We start from the raw sequence: 24,914 nt of genomic DNA, 5'->3' as shown, positions 1-24,914 counted from the left end.
TCTTGAGGGAATGATGACAGGATGTTTATGTATCGTCATTTATTTGCTGGTTCTACTTATTCAGTCCCTTAAGCTCTTTCTGGCAGAACTCCTGTTACCAATATGTTGGAACTGCTTATGCGAACAGATGCAGCGCCACAGCAGGAATAACCTTTCCATAACAAGTTACAGACTGTATCTAAAGACAGATTTATGTATTTTTTACTTTTGAATACAGCAAGTAATCATTAAACCTGCCAGGTTTTTATTACTCACTGCTTCAGTTTGTGCTGGTGGCCATTGCCAATGGCAAAGAAAATGATAGGAATTCCAGAATGTTATGGTTGTTACTGGAAAAGGAATAGAGGGGAAATATTCCAAAGGAGATAGCCATGTCAGTGACAGCTGTCTTTGGAAAGATTTCCTCCAGCTTCCTGTTGTGTCCCTGAAGACAGAAGTAAAATGTCTTCACAGGAGCACATATACTTTTATTTTTCAGCCTCATATGTCAAGGCAAAAAAAAACATATGCAGTACATTTCCCCATCATATTCTGCCCAGAGTGGGGCTTTAGCCCTTTCCCTGCCAACGCTGCATCCCTTATGGTGCTGGCATCGGGGTCCTGTAAACAGACTCCTGTTTACCTATTAAGCCCCCTGTCACTTTACACTGGAAGCGATTCCGACGTGTGTGCAAAAAACGCAAAAAAAAAAAAAGGGTTAAAGCAAAAAGATGGATTCTAAGTTTGTTCCTAAAGTAAAAGCAGCTGTTGAATTTATCCCCCCAAAATTTTCAGGACTTCAGAGATGAACACTCAGCAAAATGCCAATTTATGATTACAGAATAATCTAGCTGGCACCTTTCCCTTCTTTGACCAAAGCAAGGTTTAATAGTTACAACGGGAGCTGAGCAGTTACAGACTGCGTCCAATGTATTCCAATGGTATTTTGGGCTCTAGTTCACACCGCAGCGTTCAGTTCCAGAGCATGTAAAAAAAAACTGCAACAAGCCCTATTTTAACTGCTCTGGAACGCATGCAAACCCATCAAAAACGCATGCAAACGCCCTGGAACGCACTAAAAGCCCATTCTAAACTAAACATTTTTTACCATAAAACGGCCCGGGGCGCATCAAAACGCGGCAAAAAACGCAGCACAGCTCACTGCTCTGCATGTGCAGAACCTCATGCAGATCTGGTTTGCATTTGGTTTGAACAAGCCCTATCTGTTTGTCCTGTTGCTCTTTGCAATTTTTATTTCTTTGATCATTTCATATCAAAACAAAAGTTTGATTAATGTTATGGAAGACAGACCAAGATATTTCAAACCAGCAGACGGCGGCATCCCTGAAGGAAGACTTCAATCAGATCTTGAACACCCACTTTTAATGTTTTTCAGAAGTCTGTGTTTTAATGACTCTTAGATGCATGACAGATTGTGGGAGAGCCCACTGTTGGTCTGGATTACGCTGCATACAGGGGAAAAGCTGTGCTCACAAAACACAAAGTAGGATCTCATCATGCTGAACCTTCTGCTGGCAAAGGGAAAGTATAATGTATACTTATTGAGCGCATGTTTTACAATTATTACTACATTTAGTGGCTTTCATATTTCTACAAAGTGCCTCATTTTTATTTTATTGAAATTGAGAGATTTGTACATTAGGTATCAGAGGCAGAGTAGATCAGTTACAATTACTCTGCTTGCGGTTTAATACCCAGCTCCAGTTTATGAAAATGTCAAACTAAGATTGATAGCCCTGCAGACGTTCAAATAAAAAAAAGCTGCTCCTGCGGAAATACTGACCCCCATCTCTAGTGTTGTTGCCAGCAGACTAACCACTCTGTGATTGAGCACAGGTCCTCTTTCAGGCCATATAGCGCTTGTCATCATTTATTCATGAAGACCAGTGCTGGGCATCAAGAACCTGCCCCCTGAGTATACATCATCCAGCCACCATGGGCTTACAGAAGAATTTGATAATGTTACATTGATCAGACGTTGCGTTGTAGTTCACAATGCAGCTCTGTGCGATTTGTGACAAAAGGAAGCGCATATTCACAGGGCTGAGTGAAATTGTGTCAGTGCATTGAGGAAGTCCATCCTATGGGAATCTTCAATAAGTAAGTTTACAGACTTCTAGATGGATATGGTTATTAGGAGTGGGATAGAACAGAAATACAGATTTCTTTTTTGGACCATAGATACCCTTTAAGCATTGATTTAAATGTTACTAGTGATACTGGTGCAAGTGTTCTTCCATATTGCTGATATTAGGTTTCTATACATAGCGCAGTCTTCATATTATGCTATATTTTTATGCAGTGCCAGATCACATCTGTATGGTGTGAACAGGGAACGCAGAAAGCCATTGTGTTCTATGTGCCCTTGCATTGATCTATTGCAGAACACAGCTAAACTGAACGAGCCCTAATGAGTCAGCTAAAAAAAAAAGCCGTTTTTAACTTGTAGCAAGAAAAGGGGACTTATTTATAACATTGATTTGATAAGGCTGACATGTGTTCTATTAGCTCATGCGAAATGTGAATTTTAATGATGGCTCTATTTTAAAATCGGGGCTCCATGGACTGGAAAATACAGGAAATTACTACCAACATGGACTGCAAAAACACCAAATTGTAATAGGCAGCCTGTAAGAGAGTGGTGAGCTGGCCGAGAAATAAAATACAGATTTACAGCACAGGCAGAGCAATTCATCCACACTTTGCCGTCTTCATACAGACTGGCCTTTGAGAATCTGATTTCCTGCAATTTCAGGTCAGTGGTAACAATTAGTTTAGCAGTATATAGGGGCAATGTGTACAAAAGGATTAATGGGCATCTAAACCCAAGAACAAAAATGTAGTATATTACAGCTTACCATTCCTAAGATATGGTGGCTGCATTACTGTTCTTTTTTCAGTCTTTCTCCCTTGGTCACCTGGGGATCCTGCCAATGACATACCTTTTGTCCTAGGGTGACTATGCTCAAACACCATACTGTATCTACGGAGGAACACCGTTGTCACCCTACAACAGGAAGTGTGTTAGGACTAATGAAGCTCCATAACATAAGGGGGTGTACTGTAAACCACTGAAGGGAATTGAGCATGAGGCTTATAGAACTTGGGGCAAATAAAATAGTAACCCTTGCATTGGAGCTAACTACCCCCGAAGCAGTTCTGATGAGCATGAGCATAGCAGGGCTGGGTGGGGCACCTATACTAGCTGTGGGGAGAGATACAGGACTGGCATCCTGTATCTCCTATATTCAGTTTTGTTACCAGGCCCCCTGCCCAGCAGAAAGTCAGAGGCTATAAAACACATCAGTGCTGGGCAGGGGGTATGGCCACAAAACATAATACAGGAGTTACAGGCATCTCCCCATAGCTTGTATAACTGCCACACTCCCTTCCCAGTCCTGCAGTGTTTTTGTCCTCTGATTTAATGCTGAACACAGCAGGGCAGAGAACATGGCTGCAAAACAGACTACAGGGGGCATGCCGTGTGGGCGCACAGCGTCCTGTAATTCCTAACAGCCACCTAAGGGACAAAAACTGGCCAGATGTGGTCCGGAAAATGGTGTGAACCTGCTCGCAGTTCCGGTGCATTCCAAACCAGACAAAATGAGACATGAAGTATTTTTCTGGCCTGGTCCGGAATGGACTGCACTGGTGTGAACAGAGGCCAGAAATAGCATAGGGATACATTAGGATGCATTTTGGGTCCAGAAACAATCTGGTCTGGCCTGGAGATGATCTGGATGTGGTGTGAATGGGCCCTAAGACAACAATGCACAATTAGCAGTACACAGGTCAGCACTGGCCTTCTGCCAGAATCAACAGCTTTTTATTTTATGAAAACTCATGGAATGTATTTTTAATGTAACTAGCACAAAACCCGAATTTGATTTGATTTCAGCCACTTGTAAGCCCTTAAACAGCAGCAATCGCACTGGCAAAAGGAGAGGCAGGGCAGAGCCATGTAGCTGTCCTATATTCCCATGTACCAACAAGGAATACACTGACAGGAGCAGAGAAAAGAGATAACCTTGTCAGTTTGCTTGCTGCTCTTTCACCGCGCAATCGCAGAAGAAAAAAAAAAGTTATGTCTCTGGGCTGGCTGTGCAATAGGGATGTGTAAATCTCAGCACTGGCTGGACAGAAATACAAAGTCTTTGGTAGGTAAAACAGCTCCCATACATGTATTTCAACTGTGTACTGTATTATATAGCTGTATACAGTATATAGCTGTATGCCCAGAGCCCAGCTTTAAAAAAGACCAGGTTTCCCAGAAAACTACACACATATGTTTGGCACCCAGACATGCTGTGCTTCTCTGACATCCATTGAGCTCTGCAACTCTACAATAAAAACGGAGGTGCGCCAACAGCTACAAATGTGAATTATTGCCATTACAGATCTGAAGACAAGATAGTGGATCTCCGCACCCATGCAAAGGCAGAATCATAAAGTACAGTATATGCTAGAGTCCATTCTGAGAACTGACAGAGAAAAATGTTTAACCCACAATGACACTTTAAGCCGCTAAAACCCCTGTTATGGTCACACAAAGCATTGTAATGAGAGTGCTAAAAGCATCAGCCAGGAGTGGTAGTATCTGATCTTTCACATCCTGTTCATCTAGCCAGGTCCCTTTACAGCTCACCTTAATAGGTTGACTCAAGCAAAGACGCAGAAAAAACAAAAACACATTGTTTCTGATGAAACGTGAGCACAACCCCGCCAAGTACAAATGACCTGAAAAGCCCCAACACACAGTGATACAAAATGTCTCTTTTGCAATCTTCCAGAATAAATATTTCATAAACACTCCTGGGACCATGTTTCATATGGGCGTCCATGGTGAAGTCCATTAAAACCAAGGTCCTAGAACTCACATTGAATAGCAGGTTGAGTTTACCTGGGCTTGTATCCAGCACCTGTAATACTTCAGGTGGTTCCACAATGCCTCTAGACACTCTCAGGATGAGTCAAGCGGTGGCGTGATGAGTGAAGTCACCAGACATACTCAAGTACCAGTCACATTCAACCGGACTTGTTCTGTAACAACAAGTTCAGTATAAAGTGACACACGGGAGTTAAATCTTAAAAATTTATTCAAGTTCCCTGACTGTTGTAAAGTAGTCACCGCTCCAAGCTCAATCCTGTGATGGACTACAATCTCAATACCAATTAGTAAACTAAACGTGAGATTGTAGTCCATCACAGGAGTGAGCTTAGAGCGGTGACCACTTTACAACACACAAAGGGACCATGGGGAATAAAAGTAGCCACCCTCCAGAAGGGGGAATAAAAGTAGCCACCCTCCAGAAGGGGGAATAAAAGTAGCCACCCTCCAGAAGGAAGGACATGGCCCACTATATACTGAGAGCGTCGCAGCCGGGACGGATGCCGACAATACTGTTGAGATCCACCCCGCTGGATGATTGATGATTTGAGGATCTATAGCTGAGTGATGCACAAATAAGAGACATTTTTGTTAACAGTTAAGGTGCTTGAATATATTTTTAAGATTTAACTCCTGAGTTTAGGGTCACTTTAATACTACTTTAGGTTTTGGAAATCTCTTCCCCATGAGAGGTCATAGGCATGAGACTGTTACCCAATAAAACATCAGAATTGGCAGACTGTAATCTTCAAGGAGCCTTTACCCTAGACCCACACTGCAAATCTAGCTAACGTCTAAAGTATCTTGCATCCTTAAAGCTCAAAGTGTGTACTAGGCAAATAGAATAAATACACAAACACCATTCATTACATTTCTACAATACATTAAGTTTATCCCTATAAAAACACTGCAAGTACAGAATACCTATTGATCTGCCCAAAATCCAGTGTGCTCCTACATTCCTGTTTGAGCCTCACAATGCCTTAGCTGCTATGAAATTCTGAGCAGTGTTGTCAGCCCTGCCCAATTCTCCTCACATCCCTAATATAAGAGGGAGGTGTTCTCTGGTCTAGAAACTGAGACAGAAACTACTTGGGATTTTATGCAGCAGAGGCAGAAGTTAGGAGCACACTGGATATCTGGCAGGATCACCAGGCACTGTTCTTGCAGTTGGTGAGATTTCCAATGGAATGCATCTTCTGATGTAAAGGTTTTAGTCACGTAGAGGCAGCTCTCTAGTACACAAGAAGCTCTAGTGAATTTTAGGAACGTATAAAAAAATTTAAAAAAAAACACACAATGAGAGCGACCAAGATGCAAGTTACTAAAGTATTTTCAATGGTACTTAGTATTAGTAGTACTTATTAAGCTTCAACATCCTCCTGACTTGCTCTCATCTGGTGTTCTTTTAATATGTTTTTTATTTAAGTTAGTGGCCCCAGTAGGAAGATCTGGACTCGCTTCCTGTCCCTGTGACATCATAAAAGAAATTAGGGGGTGCGATTCACACCAAGACAGGAAAGCACAGAAAGAATTAAGAACATTGAGGGTTAGACCTACCAACAATCTACTAAATGTGTTTTTGTCAGTTTCGATTAGAGAAATTTCCTATTGCTTCCTGTCCAGACAGGAAGTGAGGAGAAATCTTCCCAAGTGGAACACAGATACAATATAACCCGACAGACACCATCCCTACCTTGCTCTGTCCAAAACTAAATTTTATATACATCTATATATAATTATACACGCATATATATAACATTTTGGCTGGAGTTGAGCTTTAACAAAGCTCCTAAAATCCCCAAACTGTAAGGAAATGACATCAATTTGTATGGCCCGATAAGAAGATCCTTATCCATAGCCTCAGGGGGAAAAAGCAGCAATCACAATGAGTCAGCTTCAAACAGAAAAGAATCATTCGGTCACACTTTAAATATGTCTGTGTTCTTTCTGATCATTGCACAAAATTAAAGTAACCTGAGAAGCTCCATCTATTCTGTCCTTCAATCGGTACTATCGACTGCCTGTGATTACAAACGCCACACATCCGAATGAGTCACAATGTTAAGAACTGATTAATAATGCGTCACTTCCCATTTCTCAATCCCATGACTGCAGCACAGAAACAGGAACTTTACACAAGCCCTACAAATCCTTAAAAAACACAAAGAACCAACAATGTCAAATGTATATATAAAAAACATACACAAGACTGCCAGGATGGTTTTAAAATATATGTTGATTGTGTTCCATTCTGTCATACATCCTAATTATTATTTGCCACTTTCTGTTTTATATACATGAATAGCTCACTGAGCAGATTGCCATACCAGGTCCAACAGGTTGTACAAAGAACTGAAAGGAATGATGGCTGCAACTAATGATTATTTTCATAATCGATTAGTTGGCTGATTCTTTTTTCGATTAATCAGATAAAAAACAATAATGACCATCATTAAATTTATAAAAAATACACAAATTGAGTGTTACAAACAAAGTTTACTTCAGAATAAAACTGCATGCACATTTTTTTTACAATCACACTGCCCTGGAACGCACAGAATTGCGGTGCAAGATTACAGATGAGATTTCCCAGCAATGCTCTGCTGGTGTGACCTTCCCAGGATGCAACACTTTGGCACATTAAATCATTTGTGCCAAAGTGGATCAGGAAGTAGTAGATGAACTCTATTGGTAAGTAAATAAAAAACATGTTTAACTAGACAATGTAGGATGAGATTTAAGTCTGCATGTAGAGCTGCATGCTGCTGTGAGTTTTAGTAAAGGGGGGGGGGTTATTCGGGAGCGCACCGAGGATACATGAAAGGAATGCCGAGGGAGGACGCTACAGGCAGAAGATATCTTTGACTAACCAATTAGCGAGAGACACAAAACTTTAACTAACAGCCCCTCTAGTTTGCCCAATAGTACAAGACATTTAGAGATAACAGATGTGGGCATATGTGTGACGAGCACTCTCCTGTTATCTGTGTATAAAGGAGAGAGACCGCCCTGAATAAAGTAGATGCGTCATAAACCTTAATCCTGAGTTTGTGATTTCTCCGGTGCACCGAAAACGACATAATTAGGAACAGCAGCAGACATCTTGTGTGAACCCAGTTGTGGTTCAGATCCATTTCAAAAGCAGGGGCAGACAAACTCCGGCCCTCCAGCTGTGGTGAAACTACAAATCCCATGATGCATCTCTCTCCGGGAGTCATTTCTGTGGCTGTGAGAATCTTGCAATGCCTCATAGGATTTGTAGTTCCACCACAGCTGGGGAGCCGGCGTTTGGCTACCCCTGGAATGAAGCTTCATGCCAAAATCACCTGACCTGTTCTTCCGTTTATTCAAGAAGCTCCCTGCACACAAACTTCTTTACAGTAATATGTTCCAGCAGGTTGTTCACCATTCTCAAGAACGCTGGTTTAACAAAATGCTGACATTTCCTGTGATCTCCTCAACTTCAAGTTCTCAACTTTGGTAGTTCTACTTCCTTTTCTGCTTTCTTCTTGTCTAGGAAACGTTATAAAATGGTAAACTATCCACCTGAAGAGGCTTTCTCTGTTAAAACGTTTCGAACAGCCGCAGGTTCCCTTTATGATGTTGGTCTAGTTCTACTGAACATTGCTCGTCACCTGGTAAATGTCCGGAGCTAACCATCACCTGATTATATGAGACATATTGATTGGGCATTATCTTAAGGTGCCCATACACCTTACAGTTATCTGCAGATTTTCTCTGGTTAGATGGAAAAGGTGGAACAGATTCCTCCATCTACACTTAACTGTGTGTATGGAGGAATCTCCCGCTGGGCCAAGCTTCAGTATCTTGTTAGTCTGTCCGGCTGGCTCCCAAAATACCTGAACAGTCTGATGGAATGCAGGCATTGTTCAGGTGTTTTAAGAGCCAGCGGGGCTAACTAGTTAGATCCCCTTTAAGTAATCCTCTGTCAATATTTTGCTTTTGTTTGAGTTCTCTGCTTATGGATACAAATAAATAAAGAATTTGGGAAAAGAAAACAACGTTGACATTTCTATCATATTCAGCATTGGGTCCTACCAACATAGATGTCCAACTAATGGCTGTTTACTAATACTGGACAGCCCCACGGCATAATTTTTATTAATCAATCCACGCAAAAATATTTTTGCAACTCTGGATAGCAGGTAGACTTACCCCTCTAGATTCAAAATATAATTGAATGTTTCCTCCTCAGTATGTTAGAGAAAACATTTCTGAACATAGAAAGGATAAACACCTACCATGATGGTACTGGCATTCCTCCAGCTTTGCTCCTGAAGGAACGTTGCTGTTGATCTGGAATACCGAGGTGGTGGGCACTGACAGTCTGTGATTCATTCCTAGAACTTGGAATTTGCATATTTGCAGCACAAGGCTAGTAGATGACAATTGTACTGGTTATATTTGGTGGTATCAGGAGTTCTGCATCATAAAACTTAATTAGTCTGTACTTAACTACTGTAAGCCTGCAGAAAGTAGCGGGTGACATTTAGCAATATGAAGATTTGCATTTGCTTTTTCAGGAGTATAAAACAAGTCTATTAACATAAACTGCGACTGGAGTATTCGGCCACTTCTGTCCTTGCGTGACCTCCTGTGACTCTAAAACTTACTGAGCTCCATTTTATCGCTTTCATATCTCCGTATCTCATGCTGCTTTACACAGACACACAAAAACAATGACAGGACATTGGCTGCTGCCATTACTTACGCTGCTGCAGCCTTCCACAGCCATTGTGTTTACACTGCCCTGCGCCCAGACCTCAAAATCCTCAGCAACGACATGCGTGCTTTTTTACTTACAAGCTGAAAGCATCCAGCTACTTCCTCTCTGCTCTTCCAGTGACCAGGAGCTGCTCACCTCCCTCCAGCAGGCTATTGGGCGTGTGGAGTTTACATATTAAAGAGAGCTGTGTTCATTGGCCTGTCGGCAGTCAGGTGATCTCAGTCTACTGTTAAGCAATACACTGGGGAACATGCCAGATCATATCCACATTAGTAATCCGTCCAGATCTGCCGTCAGATAACATTTTGTACACATTAACTTTACTGTACCTAGCAAACAAAAAGAGAAAATCACGGCTGCTATTATGTAACCGGTCTGAGTGTGGGAAAAATAAGAAGAGCCTGGAATAAAGTCAGTCTGCTTTCTGCCACTCTCCCATTCGAGAAAAGGCCAGTATAGGTTTGAATGTGACTGGTAGCTATGGCGCAACACATACGCCAAGGTAAGGGTGGCCAGACATGGCTCAATATGTGTGTGCAGATGTTTTTCCTTTCCACAGACAAAGCAGAAAGAAGCTTTTATCACATACACCAGGGATAGGCAAACTCTGGCCCCAGGATTTGGTATAACTACAAATCCCATTAGGCATTGCAAGACTGACAGCCACGACTCCCAGAGGCAGATGCATGATGAGATATGTAGTTTCATCACTGCTGGAGAGCCAGAATTTACCTACCCTTGACAAACGCACTACAACGCACCAGGCAGGGTCAGGGAGAAGATCTTGGTGGGTCCCGACAATCTGTTGATGCGCGTACCGAGACGGTGATGCATGTACCAAGAAGGCAAATCTTCTATTAGTGAGACAGCTGGTTAAAAGAGAACTATGGGGTAACCTTTTTATCCCATAGTTCTTTAGGGTCACAGGAGGACATATACTAATGTCCTCGGGGGTGACACAAAGCCCAGTATATAGCAAGCTATCGCCCACGATATACTGAGAGCGCCGCAACGGGACGGGTCCTGTCAATACTGTCGAGATCCACCCAGCTGGCTGATTGACAGCGGGCTCTGCCTATCTGGAGGCAGAGCCAACTGTACCCGCCCCCTCCCCTGTCCATTCCTCCACTCAGCGATGGAGGATTGGAGCGGTGAGGGGGGGAATCCCTGCAGGGAGCCGTGACTGACAGTCATGGCTCTCTGCAGGGACATGATCGGGAAGTGAGCGGATCGGTGGTATGTGTTCGCTCACTTCCCGATCAATACAGCCGACCTGTGACAGCTTCTTTGCCACAGGACGGCTCTAACTAACTATGAGGATGAGTATAAATCCCTCACCTCATAGTTCTCCTTTAACTATGATCAGCCTTGAAGATCATCTATTGGTGTTCATAAGTCCACAATAAACAAGTCCCAATTTTGACAAAACATGAAATATTTGTTATGGTGATCGCTCATGCTGTGGAGCACAGCCACTGTCCTATTAGCCCTTTCTATCTATAGGAGGCTTAAGGTGGCCATACACTCTACAACCATCGCAAGACTTTAGTCTTGCGATGGTTGTAAAGGGATTAAAAAAACGTACGATCTGCCTATCTTGGACAGGCAGATCGCACTCTCGATCATCGCAAGCCCACCCCCCTGAGGGGCGGGCTTCCGATGACCGCAATGCTTAACGGGCAGTGTGAGCTAGCGCACACCGGCCCGTTCAGCATTTATCTTCCGAGCACCGTTCTAACCAGCCGAGAATCGTACGATTCCCGGCTGGTTTTCGAACATGCTGGTTCGACAGAAGACGTGCGACCGTACAGTAGAAACGGTCGCACGTCTCCGTTCACACTGCTCGATTATCGTACGAAAAACCGATCGCATACGATTATCGTACGATAATCGTGCAGTGTATGGGCACCTTTAGGGTGACCACAAACAGAACATCTCATTAGGAAACAGATTATCACACAGATTTTCCAACTTAATTAAAAAAAATACTGTGAGGCCGGGGGTCAACCTTCACCTTTTCTTATTGAGAAGGAAAGTACCAGCGCGCCAAGGGGCTGCCATAGGCTGAACCGCAAGATACTTAAAAGGTGCATGTCGGCAGATGTCTCCTCCCAGTTATTTTCAGGAAAACATCTCCCGGCATTTCTAAGGCTGGGTTCACACCTAGGCGTATCGAATATGCGCGTTTGTCGCGCGATTCGCGGTAATAAACGCGCTTTTCCGAGGGCTACTTGGCTGTATCCCAATGGAAACGCGCGACAAAAATGCAGAAAGAAGCTCCTGTACTTCTTAGGCGTAGGACGTTTTGTAGCGCGTTCATACGGCCTTTTAATACACCCAGGTGTGAACCATACCCATAGGAAATAATGGGATTTCGGTGTTTGAGCGTTTTGCAGAGCGTAGGAACGCGCTATAAAATGCCTAGGAGTGAACCGGGCCTAATAGTTATTTGGGTCAAATCTGCAATTGTTTTAAATCATAGCGATGGGAGAAAAAAAAAAAAAGAAGAAGAAGAAAAGGAGGTCGAAGGATGGAAGAATTTCGTTCTTTCGAGAAGAAAATTAACAGTGAATGTGGTTTTCGTTTGGGGAAATTCCATTATTTTATTTTAACATTCGATTTTGGAAATTATGTCAAGATGATATTGATTATTGAAATGTTCTGATTAGATTTTTCCTACAAATGCGTGTAAAGTCTGTGATTAATTCCTAGAACTTGGAATTTGCATATTGGCAGCACAAGGCTAGTAGATGACAATTGTACATTTGGTGGTTTCATGAGTTCTGCATCATAAAACTGGATTAGTCTGTACTGTAAGCCTGCAGAATAATTCAGAAAGTAGCGGGTGACATTTAGCAATATATGACGATTTGCATTTGCTTTTTCAAGGAGTATAAAACAAGTCTATTAACATAAACTGCAACTGGAGCATTCTGCCACTTCTGTCCTTGTGTGCCCTCCTGTGAATCTCAAAAACCTTACAGTGCTCAGATGGGGAGATAGACCCATAGAACTAGGTCTAAAAGCGCGTTTCCCTTCTAAACAGGGGAATGAAGCCCATATGACTGAAGACCAGGTGGTTCTGTGGGTCTATCTCCCCAGCTGAGCACTGTTCCAATTTTGCATTGACTTTGTGCAGGTGAAGGTCTGTCAGGATTCTGTGGCAACTACTTACTTGGAAGTTTAGATCTATCCAGTGGTGGATTATCCCCTGCATTTATTTGCACAATTTTAATTGCTGCACATTGGACTTTGCGTTTTTCACTTTGTTCACATATTTTCATGTTTTGATATGCTCTTCTGTATATATTTTTAAAGCATATACTCATATATTTCATTGTTCATCACATATTTCACTGAATTGTACTTATTTAGCTCAGCACATGATTGTCTTACTTCCTTTTCAGATATTTTTATTTATCTTGAATGCCTAGTAGCTCTTATTTGTATTTATTTACTGGCGCTGATCACTTGTTTTTTTAAGCAAATATGACCACCGTGTATATATAAATAAAAACTAAAATGCACATAAAACATTACCACAAAACACACAAACAATACGGAGAAGACTGCAATACTGTTGATCATAAAACATTACAACTGTGGCAAAATCACAAAGCCCCCTTAATAGGCTTTCCAGCAACTTTGTGTGAACTCAAACACATGTACTTCCAGGAAGACCTACAGCTTGTCATATGATACGGAGCAACTTCCCTTTCTGTACCACAGCCAGAAATTCACAAAGAGCTGGATTACAGATGCTCAGTCAGAATATTTACATGGCTCTAAACAGAAGCAAAGCAAAGGGATATTAGGAAGTATGCGCGACTTCTGCCCAGACTTGTGTATGTAAAGCTTGGACACAGGACAGATCTGTGTCTAGACCATATCGGCTGTAACCTACAGTGCTTCCAATCCATATATAAATCTATTTATTTTCCAATCTGCCCACCGCCTGCACTCCAAAACCCCATCTGCTCAGAGAAGTCACACCATCATTCATCTATTTCTGCTTATGTGCCCAGTACAACTACAGCTGGAAATCCAGCCGAGTAGAGTGAGGGTTGTAACTCCATGGCTTGCGTTCTGTCTCTAGTAACAAATTCTAAGGGCCTGTTCACACGACGTCCGTTTTCTGTGCTGACCTGATCCGTACGCTCCTGCACTAAAAATGCATCCCAATGTATCCCTATGTGTTTTATGGGCTACAGTTCTCACGTGCGCAGTCCGTTTAGGTTACTACAGAAAAATACTGCATGTCACATTGTGTACGGTCAAGAAACGGACCGGAAACGCAAAACGCGTCAAAAACACACTGCAGCTAACATACTGACAGCCCCACTACAACCTGGAACGCATCAAAAACGCGGCAAAAGCGCACTGCATCAGTAGCAACGCGTCTGCAGATCTGCACCTGATCAGGACCTGATATCATGTGAACAGGCCCTAAAGAACCCATAGCATGCCCGGCATTTCCTACATTGACTGGCTGCTGGGGAAGCTGCTTTAAAAACACACATGGGCTCAACAATTTAATCCCATGCAGTGTTGACGCCAATTTGTCCTTTTCCCTCTCTACATATGTTTACACCTACATTTTGAACACCCTTTATATGGCTTAGTTGTGTAGATATATATCTTTTTTAGCCACAGACTGTTTCCACGTAGCCCTTTTTATGCATGTATCTATCAAATGTAACCGGGGAAGAATACTTAAAGTGACACAAAACTCAGGAGTTAAATCTTAAAAATACATTCAAGCACCCTAACTATAAACAACACTGTAACTTATTTGTGTATCACTCGGCTGTAGATCCTCCAATCATCTGAATTGGTGCCGAGACTGCCCTTCCTTCTGGAGGGTGGCAACTTTTGTTTCCCATGGTCCCTGTGTGTGTTGTAAAGTAGTCACCGCTCCAAACTCGCTCCTGTGATGGACTACAATCTCGATACAAATTAGTAACCTAAATGTGAGATTGTAGTCCATTATGGGAGCGAGCTTGGAGCGGTGACTACGTTACAACACACACAGGGACCATGGGGAACAAAAGTAGCCACCCTCCAGTGTCAGCACCAATTCAGAGATGATTTGAGGATCTACAGCCGAGTGATACACAAATCAGGTTGAGTATCATCAATAGGTAAAAGGTACTTGAATGCATTTTTAAGATTTAACTCCGGAGTTAAGTGTCACTTTGAAGCCCATCTCCTGTTTTTAAGAACCTTAGGCCACCAGGCGGCAGGGGGAAAAAAATCAGTGACCAATGAGGGAGCAGGCACAAGGTAAGTAAATCTGCTTTACTCCAGCCCCTAAAAAAAAGTGAGCACTTAACCCTTGCAGTGCAGAGGTAGCCCCAATGTAAGGGTACCTTTTTTGTTTGCCCCAGAGATGGCCTTTAATTTTTGTCACCTTAATACAGGAAGCGTCTGAACAGGGATCTACATGATAGCCAATTGATAACCAGGTATTATGAAAGCTGCACGTTTAAAAATAACTTTTGACTTTACTATGTTTAATCGTATTTGAGATTTTACTGATTTATTTGGATGTATTTCCGAAATTGCAGAATCACTATATATTATTATTTTTGTTAGCACTGGGTACTTTAGGAACCAGGTAGGATATTAACATTATGTTAACAAAGTGTTTAATTTTGGGCTTACAATATAACTGATGAATAAATAAAACTATTTTCATATGTTAGTAAGTACGGAAGAGCCCTGGGGCCATGCTAAAAAAATAAGAAACAGAATTCTGTGTTTAAACGTCAGAAATTTTAAAAACAGAATTCTGAGATTAAAAGTCAGAATTATAACTTTTAATCTCAGAATTCTGACATTTAAAACACAGAATTCGGTTTCATATTTTTTTTAGCATGGCCCCAGGGCTCTTCCGTAAGTAAGCAATTGTTTTAGGTGTAATAATATTAGTTGTGCATGACATCACGGGCAGCATCCATCATCCAGACGTGTAGCTGCAGAGCTTGAAGGTGCCTGCAGGCAATTCTAAACCCAGCATAACTTTAGTGAACTTACCCTGCAGCAGTCAGAAAAAGCCGAAACTCTTGGATAAAACACCAGAAGGCACTACATGGTAATACAACTATACTAAAATCAGCACTGACAGCTGTCACCGCATCTCAAAACTGTATACCGCTTTGCATACTGTAATGAATGCCTATAAATACACACTTCTGCTTGTATACGATTTATATGACGTCTTTTGCAGAAGGTGTTCATTTCCTATTAAGGTTTTCTATTCTTAAAGTGAACCTGCACCAACATCATACACACTAAAGTATTCACATATTCTGAGCAAGCAGTAAAAGCACGTTAAGGTCGGATTCACACCTTTTTATATGATTTTTTTCTGCGCATGTAGACGCATGCTTTAAAAATACATTTTCACGCATTCTGCAAATCAATTTAAAATAGAGGTTGCTGGGGAAGGGGCTTCTTGTCTTGTGCCAAAATGCGCTGCAACACATGAAATGCATTTTGATATGCACCTATTGAAATCAATAGAACCAAAAACGTATATTGCTGCATTAGAACACAAACCTGCACTATTTTAGGCAACAAACGGCTATAAACAGACCCCACTGAAAACAATGGCAAAGCTTGGAACATGCTTTAACGAACACTGGAAAATGCGTATTAAATCGCAAAGGTGTGAACGGGATCTTAAACAGGCCCTCATTCAGCTCGGTAGCTATAAGCATTACGAAGCAATTAATTTCACAACACAGGCGCTTCTTTTCTATTAGAGCAGATTTGGCAACTCAAGAAGAAATAAACATGTATTTATAAATTTTTTGCATTGAAGCCGCAAAGCATTGCAACCGCAATCAGTGGATCACGGGTGCAATGCACAGAATCCTGCAGACTGTTCCATCAGTTAAACAAACATACTTTTCTTTTACTTGCAATTACGGCTTTTCCACTTCCTGTTCCTCAGGCATTAGTGGTGCAGCCTGTGCCAAAGCGTTGCACTCTGGGAAAGTTACATGCATTGCTGGAAATCTCATCTGTAATCTCACGAGATCTCAGAGAAAGGCATTTTCCTCCCCTGAGATGATGTGCATGGTCACATGTTCTACTCACATGTGTCAGAGTTGCAGGAAGTAAAGGGAGATGGATTCACCTGCCCTTAGAAAAATGGGCACCGTCAGAAGAATAGGGAAGAAAAGAAAACTAAGGTATACAAAGAATTAAAAAAAGGCAATTATATAATTATAAGTTCTTATAAGTATCGGTTTGTAGATTGCCATTAGTAAACATTTCTAAGGCTTGGTTCTCACCTGAGCGCTCCACGGGAAAACACGCAAAACGCACACATTTCCATGCAAAACCACGGCAACTGTTCACACTTTAGCGTTGCATCATGTGTAGAAAAATGCCCATCACGTGAAAAGATGCAGGGGCTATTTTCTATGTCAATGCAGGGATTAACGCACAAATGTAAACGCAAAAACGCACACACAAAAAACTGCAAACGCCTAGGTGTGAACCTAGCCTTAAAGTGCCTTTGTTGTCATTTCAAAGATATGGGAAATTTCTCTTTAAGACAACAACAAGAGACTCCAAGCTATTCTCCTAAAGTCATGGAAGGGAATTTATCAAAAGTGGAGCAGATAAAATCTGGAGCAGCTGTGCACGGCAACCAACCAATCAGCTTCTCTCTTTCATGTTCAATGCTTAGCTCAACAAACTGAAGAGAGAAGCTGATTGGTTGCCATGCACAGCTGCTCCAGATTTTAATAAATTCCCCCCTTGGTGTATAAATAGCTTTCAAACAAACTCCCCAGCCTGTGATGGAGCAGAAAAGGAGCAGTAGAGTACTGAAAAGTTATCTCTCTACTCTCTTTCTTCATATCAGGATGTTCCAGGTCAGCGCTATCTTTGCTTTACAAATAAACACCAATTAAAAGGGCAGAGTTAAAATGCTTAAGTGAACTTGTCAAAAACACCATAACAGTCGCCCAATTTTTCCAAAGCAGAATCAAGAGATGATGTAAAGCCAAAAGGTTAGAACCGTATGACGTGGACTACAACAACTCTCAGATTAGCCAACATAACAGGGACCAAAAAAACAAACAAACCACACCACACACAACAATTAGCTTTACGTTTATAAAAAACTACAAAGCAAACATCAGAAATAGGAAACTGCCTGGTGGGTGAAGTCTAGCTTTCTGTTGTAGATACACAAGAGTCTGAAGACACGTACAACACCGTGACCAAACATTAATAAACCTGACAGGTTTCATTGAAGTTGAAATGTGAACTCAAATGCCCTTACCTGTAGTTGGAGAGTATGACGCAAGATCGTCTCTTCTAGCGCATGGATCCACTTTTCTCTCTCATCCGCATCACGGGCTGCAGCAGAAGACCGAAAAGGAAAAAAGGAATGTGCAAGTCAGAAGGTAATCTAAAATATTTAACCCAGTGAAGCCACAGCCTGGAGATAGGACAGTCTACAACCCACAAGGATTTCAAAACACAAAGAAGCTGGCCATAAACTGGACTACCAAACCCCCAGCTACCTGCCCCATTGAACACTCCTAGGAGGGGGGTTAAAAGGTGCACCAATGAGCATGCTCGTGGTCCAACTTGGGAAGATGAAAGAAGCATTGACCATACAGGTTTTTTTTGCCAGGGTTCTCTGAGAGACAACAGCTCATCCCTGGCCAGACCAAGTAACAAAAAAACAGCACAAGATTCCATGCAAAAACAGCTCTAAAAATAAAAACCCAAAACGCACAAACAGGTTATCCGGACCATTCCCATAATGAAGAACAAACTACATACAAGTATAATTGATAAAGTTGTTAAAACATTTTTTTTTTTTTTAAAAAGGATTCTAAAATGTAAAACACATATTTCTTCACCTGAGCATTTTTTTAAATGAAGGGCCCTTTCACACTGTCGGATCAGGAGGGGATCCATGCACGGATCCCCTCCTGGTCAAAGCCCAATCCCAATCTGACATCTATGGCCTTCCAGTTTTTATCTCCATCTTGCGAATGAAGGAAAGAACTAAAACTGCTGCACCCCATGTCAGTCAATGGAGAATCGGATACAAATGGACATGTGCCCGTTTACATCAGATTACCCCCGATCCAGGAACTCTGTTCCATTTGTTTTCCCGGGCCTGGCCGGAGCCGAATGTAAACGGACACCCATCTATTTAGATCCAACTGCCCATAGACTTTCATTGGGCATCCGATCGGGTCCACCTGAAAAACTGACAGGCGGGCTGCTGAGACCGCCCATTGGGAGCGAGCTTGGAGCGGTGACTACGTTACAACACACACAGGGACCATGGGGAACAAAAGTAGCCACCCTCCAGTGTCAGCACCAATTCAGAGATGATTTGAGGATCTACAGCCGAGTGATACACAAATCAGGTTGAGTATCATCAATAGGTAAAAGGTACTTGAATGCATTTTTAAGATTTAACTCCGGAGTTAAGTGTCACTTTGAAGCCCATCTCCTGTTTTTAAGAACCTTAGGCCACCAGGCGGCAGGGGGAAAAAAATCAGTGACCAATGAGGGAGCAGGCACAAGGTAAGTAAATCTGCTTTACTCCAGCCCCTAAAAAAAAGTGAGCACTTAACCCTTGCAGTGCAGAGGTAGCCCCAATGTAAGGGTACCTTTTTTGTTTGCCCCAGAGATGGCCTTTAATTTTTGTCACCTTAATACAGGAAGCGTCTGAACAGGGATCTACATGATAGCCAATTGATAACCAGGTATTATGAAAGCTGCACGTTTAAAAATAACTTTTGACTTTACTATGTTTAATCGTATTTGAGATTTTACTGATTTATTTGGATGTATTTCCGAAATTGCAGAATCACTATATATTATTATTTTTGTTAGCACTGGGTACTTTAGGAACCAGGTAGGATATTAACATTATGTTAACAAAGTGTTTAATTTTGGGCTTACAATATAACTGATGAATAAATAAAACTATTTTCATATGTTAGTAAGTACGGAAGAGCCCTGGGGCCATGCTAAAAAAATAAGAAACAGAATTCTGTGTTTAAACGTCAGAAATTTTAAAAACAGAATTCTGAGATTAAAAGTCAGAATTATAACTTTTAATCTCAGAATTCTGACATTTAAAACACAGAATTCGGTTTCATATTTTTTTTAGCATGGCCCCAGGGCTCTTCCGTAAGTAAGCAATTGTTTTAGGTGTAATAATATTAGTTGTGCATGACATCACGGGCAGCATCCATCATCCAGACGTGTAGCTGCAGAGCTTGAAGGTGCCTGCAGGCAATTCTAAACCCAGCATAACTTTAGTGAACTTACCCTGCAGCAGTCAGAAAAAGCCGAAACTCTTGGATAAAACACCAGAAGGCACTACATGGTAATACAACTATACTAAAATCAGCACTGACAGCTGTCACCGCATCTCAAAACTGTATACCGCTTTGCATACTGTAATGAATGCCTATAAATACACACTTCTGCTTGTATACGATTTATATGACGTCTTTTGCAGAAGGTGTTCATTTCCTATTAAGGTTTTCTATTCTTAAAGTGAACCTGCACCAACATCATACACACTAAAGTATTCACATATTCTGAGCAAGCAGTAAAAGCACGTTAAGGTCGGATTCACACCTTTTTATATGATTTTTTTCTGCGCATGTAGACGCATGCTTTAAAAATACATTTTCACGCATTCTGCAAATCAATTTAAAATAGAGGTTGCTGGGGAAGGGGCTTCTTGTCTTGTGCCAAAATGCGCTGCAACACATGAAATGCATTTTGATATGCACCTATTGAAATCAATAGAACCAAAAACGTATATTGCTGCATTAGAACACAAACCTGCACTATTTTAGGCAACAAACGGCTATAAACAGACCCCACTGAAAACAATGGCAAAGCTTGGAACATGCTTTAACGAACACTGGAAAATGCGTATTAAATCGCAAAGGTGTGAACGGGATCTTAAACAGGCCCTCATTCAGCTCGGTAGCTATAAGCATTACGAAGCAATTAATTTCACAACACAGGCGCTTCTTTTCTATTAGAGCAGATTTGGCAACTCAAGAAGAAATAAACATGTATTTATAAATTTTTTGCATTGAAGCCGCAAAGCATTGCAACCGCAATCAGTGGATCACGGGTGCAATGCACAGAATCCTGCAGACTGTTCCATCAGTTAAACAAACATACTTTTCTTTTACTTGCAATTACGGCTTTTCCACTTCCTGTTCCTCAGGCATTAGTGGTGCAGCCTGTGCCAAAGCGTTGCACTCTGGGAAAGTTACATGCATTGCTGGAAATCTCATCTGTAATCTCACGAGATCTCAGAGAAAGGCATTTTCCTCCCCTGAGATGATGTGCATGGTCACATGTTCTACTCACATGTGTCAGAGTTGCAGGAAGTAAAGGGAGATGGATTCACCTGCCCTTAGAAAAATGGGCACCGTCAGAAGAATAGGGAAGAAAAGAAAACTAAGGTATACAAAGAATTAAAAAAAGGCAATTATATAATTATAAGTTCTTATAAGTATCGGTTTGTAGATTGCCATTAGTAAACATTTCTAAGGCTTGGTTCTCACCTGAGCGCTCCACGGGAAAACACGCAAAACGCACACATTTCCATGCAAAACCACGGCAACTGTTCACACTTTAGCGTTGCATCATGTGTAGAAAAATGCCCATCACGTGAAAAGATGCAGGGGCTATTTTCTATGTCAATGCAGGGATTAACGCACAAATGTAAACGCAAAAACGCACACACAAAAAACTGCAAACGCCTAGGTGTGAACCTAGCCTTAAAGTGCCTTTGTTGTCATTTCAAAGATATGGGAAATTTCTCTTTAAGACAACAACAAGAGACTCCAAGCTATTCTCCTAAAGTCATGGAAGGGAATTTATCAAAAGTGGAGCAGATAAAATCTGGAGCAGCTGTGCACGGCAACCAACCAATCAGCTTCTCTCTTTCATGTTCAATGCTTAGCTCAACAAACTGAAGAGAGAAGCTGATTGGTTGCCATGCACAGCTGCTCCAGATTTTAATAAATTCCCCCCTTGGTGTATAAATAGCTTTCAAACAAACTCCCCAGCCTGTGATGGAGCAGAAAAGGAGCAGTAGAGTACTGAAAAGTTATCTCTCTACTCTCTTTCTTCATATCAGGATGTTCCAGGTCAGCGCTATCTTTGCTTTACAAATAAACACCAATTAAAAGGGCAGAGTTAAAATGCTTAAGTGAACTTGTCAAAAACACCATAACAGTCGCCCAATTTTTCCAAAGCAGAATCAAGAGATGATGTAAAGCCAAAAGGTTAGAACCGTATGACGTGGACTACAACAACTCTCAGATTAGCCAACATAACAGGGACCAAAAAAACAAACAAACCACACCACACACAACAATTAGCTTTACGTTTATAAAAAACTACAAAGCAAACATCAGAAATAGGAAACTGCCTGGTGGGTGAAGTCTAGCTTTCTGTTGTAGATACACAAGAGTCTGAAGACACGTACAACACCGTGACCAAACATTAATAAACCTGACAGGTTTCATTGAAGTTGAAATGTGAACTCAAATGCCCTTACCTGTAGTTGGAGAGTATGACGCAAGATCGTCTCTTCTAGCGCATGGATCCACTTTTCTCTCTCATCCGCATCACGGGCTGCAGCAGAAGACCGAAAAGGAAAAAAGGAATGTGCAAGTCAGAAGGTAATCTAAAATATTTAACCCAGTGAAGCCACAGCCTGGAGATAGGACAGTCTACAACCCACAAGGATTTCAAAACACAAAGAAGCTGGCCATAAACTGGACTACCAAACCCCCAGCTACCTGCCCCATTGAACACTCCTAGGAGGGGGGTTAAAAGGTGCACCAATGAGCATGCTCGTGGTCCAACTTGGGAAGATGAAAGAAGCATTGACCATACAGGTTTTTTTTGCCAGGGTTCTCTGAGAGACAACAGCTCATCCCTGGCCAGACCAAGTAACAAAAAAACAGCACAAGATTCCATGCAAAAACAGCTCTAAAAATAAAAACCCAAAACGCACAAACAGGTTATCCGGACCATTCCCATAATGAAGAACAAACTACATACAAGTATAATTGATAAAGTTGTTAAAACATTTTTTTTTTTTTTAAAAAGGATTCTAAAATGTAAAACACATATTTCTTCACCTGAGCATTTTTTTAAATGAAGGGCCCTTTCACACTGTCGGATCAGGAGGGGATCCATGCACGGATCCCCTCCTGGTCAAAGCCCAATCCCAATCTGACATCTATGGCCTTCCAGTTTTTATCTCCATCTTGCGAATGAAGGAAAGAACTAAAACTGCTGCACCCCATGTCAGTCAATGGAGAATCGGATACAAATGGACATGTGCCCGTTTACATCAGATTACCCCCGATCCAGGAACTCTGTTCCATTTGTTTTCCCGGGCCTGGCCGGAGCCGAATGTAAACGGACACCCATCTATTTAGATCCAACTGCCCATAGACTTTCATTGGGCATCCGATCGGGTCCACCTGAAAAACTGACAGGCGGGCTGATGAGACCGCCCATCTGAAAGGGGCCTAAAAGTGCAAAACTTCACAGAAGAAAAACCACAAATCTGCTGCTTATTTATAACATGTGTACAATACCTTTGGGAATAGCTGAGGCTTAAACGGGCCCGTTTTGCTTTACAGAACTGTAAAACGTCAAATTCTGCACTAAACTGCAGACAGAATCAAGTCATCCAGGGCCATCCAGATCAAGGTGTTAAAGCTCAGATTGAATCTGTTTATTTTGCCTTCCTGGGTTCCTCCTGTCCCCCTCCTCAACATGATAATTAAGTGTTCAAATAGAACCTTTACATTTTTGTTACAGGAAAAGGTTTTTAGAACCAGTGAAGTCATCACTGGGTCTCTGAGCTTCTCTATACACTGCAGACAGATCATGGTTGCTGAGAGGGGCCAGCAGGGTGCTGTACATAGCTTCCTGAAAACATCACAATACCCCCTCAGTACTCCTATCAAGGAGGGGGAGCTATTCAAATATCAAAACACCTTGATGGGTGGATGTCAGTCGGAAGGAGGAGTGGGTGTCCCTAGGTAACACCCACATGTGATGCGGAGCCTCCATGATTGGAAGAACTGAAATCCAACGAATGGAAGAGACGGGCTAGGGACAGTCAAGATGGTTGATGATGCTGGACGTCTTCCAGCCAGGAAATGGGGCAGGCATTATTTGACTTGCTGCAGCTTCTAATGAACACTATGAGATGAGTAAAATCAGAGGGATGTCATAACAGGAGAGGAGCGAGTATAACGGTGCCAGAATTATAGTAGTATTAAGATCTGGGCGTTTTTTACCTTAATGCATTCTCTGCATTAGGATAGAAACCACCCAGTACCTTTTTCTCCCCCAGTCAACCCCCGCCACACATACCTGTAAGCGACTCTCGTCCCCGAAGTAATCCTCCGTTCCCTGTACTTCCTGGTTGCAGGGGGAGAATACTGATGGTAGAGGAGCCATAAGCTTCTGCAATCAATCAAAGTGTTGGGCAGAGAGAAGGGGCGTGTGCGTGTCTATGGACGCACACAGCCCCGTGCGTGCACGGGTGCCTCTGTTAGCCAATGGAGGCACCCGTGCAGAGGGTGGGGGTTGGCGGTAAGAACGCTGCGGGGACCCACTAGAAAACGAGGAATTTAAAACTTTTAAAAGAAAAAGAACAACATCCTCAGGCAAAAGGTGGGTGTCCTAATAGCAACTATTAAAAGAAAAAAAGAAGGTTTAATATTGCTTTAAGGGGAGGCCGGAATTCAGCTTTAATCCAATTTAGCTGAGAAAAAACAATCCCCTCTAAGCCCCCATTCACACCTCTATGATGCGACATCACAAAGGTACTGCAGGGTGCGTTATAAGGCAGCGTATTTATTTGAATGGGCTACCTACCGCAGCTATAATCGCACTGAAAGAAGTGCATGCACTTTTTTTTTTTTAAACTGCATTGTACCACATCACAGGGTAATAGGTGACCATACGATGTGGGGGGATACAAGCATTCGCAATGGATAGGTGCATTAGGATGTCATTAAGAAATAACCTAACATTGCAACATACGATTTTAGCTTCACACACTCCTGCATTGCATAGATGTGAATTGAGCACAAGTCTCCGCACACCCCTGTACATCTGAATATTCATGCATTTTCTTGCCCATTTTTGTAGCGTGTTTATGTGCATTTTTACATGCTTTGCTGTGCATTTGTTGATGCATTGTAATGAGTTCTA

The 24,914-nt window shown here is 42.0% G+C and overlaps 1 protein-coding gene across 1 annotated transcript in view; it reads right to left on the bottom strand.

Annotated features, from left to right (window-relative positions):
• OSBPL9 (oxysterol binding protein like 9) overlaps nt 1-24,914 on the bottom strand; it is a 104,805-nt gene that overhangs the window by 62,225 nt on the left and 17,666 nt on the right. Inside the window, exon 4 of the mRNA XM_018552453.1 lies at nt 22,228-22,304. Within this exon, the coding sequence (XP_018407955.1) occupies nt 22,228-22,304 (77 nt within the window). The remainder of the gene's footprint in view (nt 1-22,227; nt 22,305-24,914) is intronic.

Source organism: Nanorana parkeri, unplaced genomic scaffold (genome assembly GCF_000935625.1).
Source record: "Nanorana parkeri isolate BGI_ZX_2015 unplaced genomic scaffold, ASM93562v1 scaffold89, whole genome shotgun sequence".
Lineage (NCBI taxonomy): Eukaryota > Metazoa > Chordata > Amphibia > Anura > Dicroglossidae > Nanorana > Nanorana parkeri.
The sequence above is the reverse complement of the archived record's forward strand: the minus strand, read 5'-3'. Positions and strand labels throughout refer to the sequence as shown.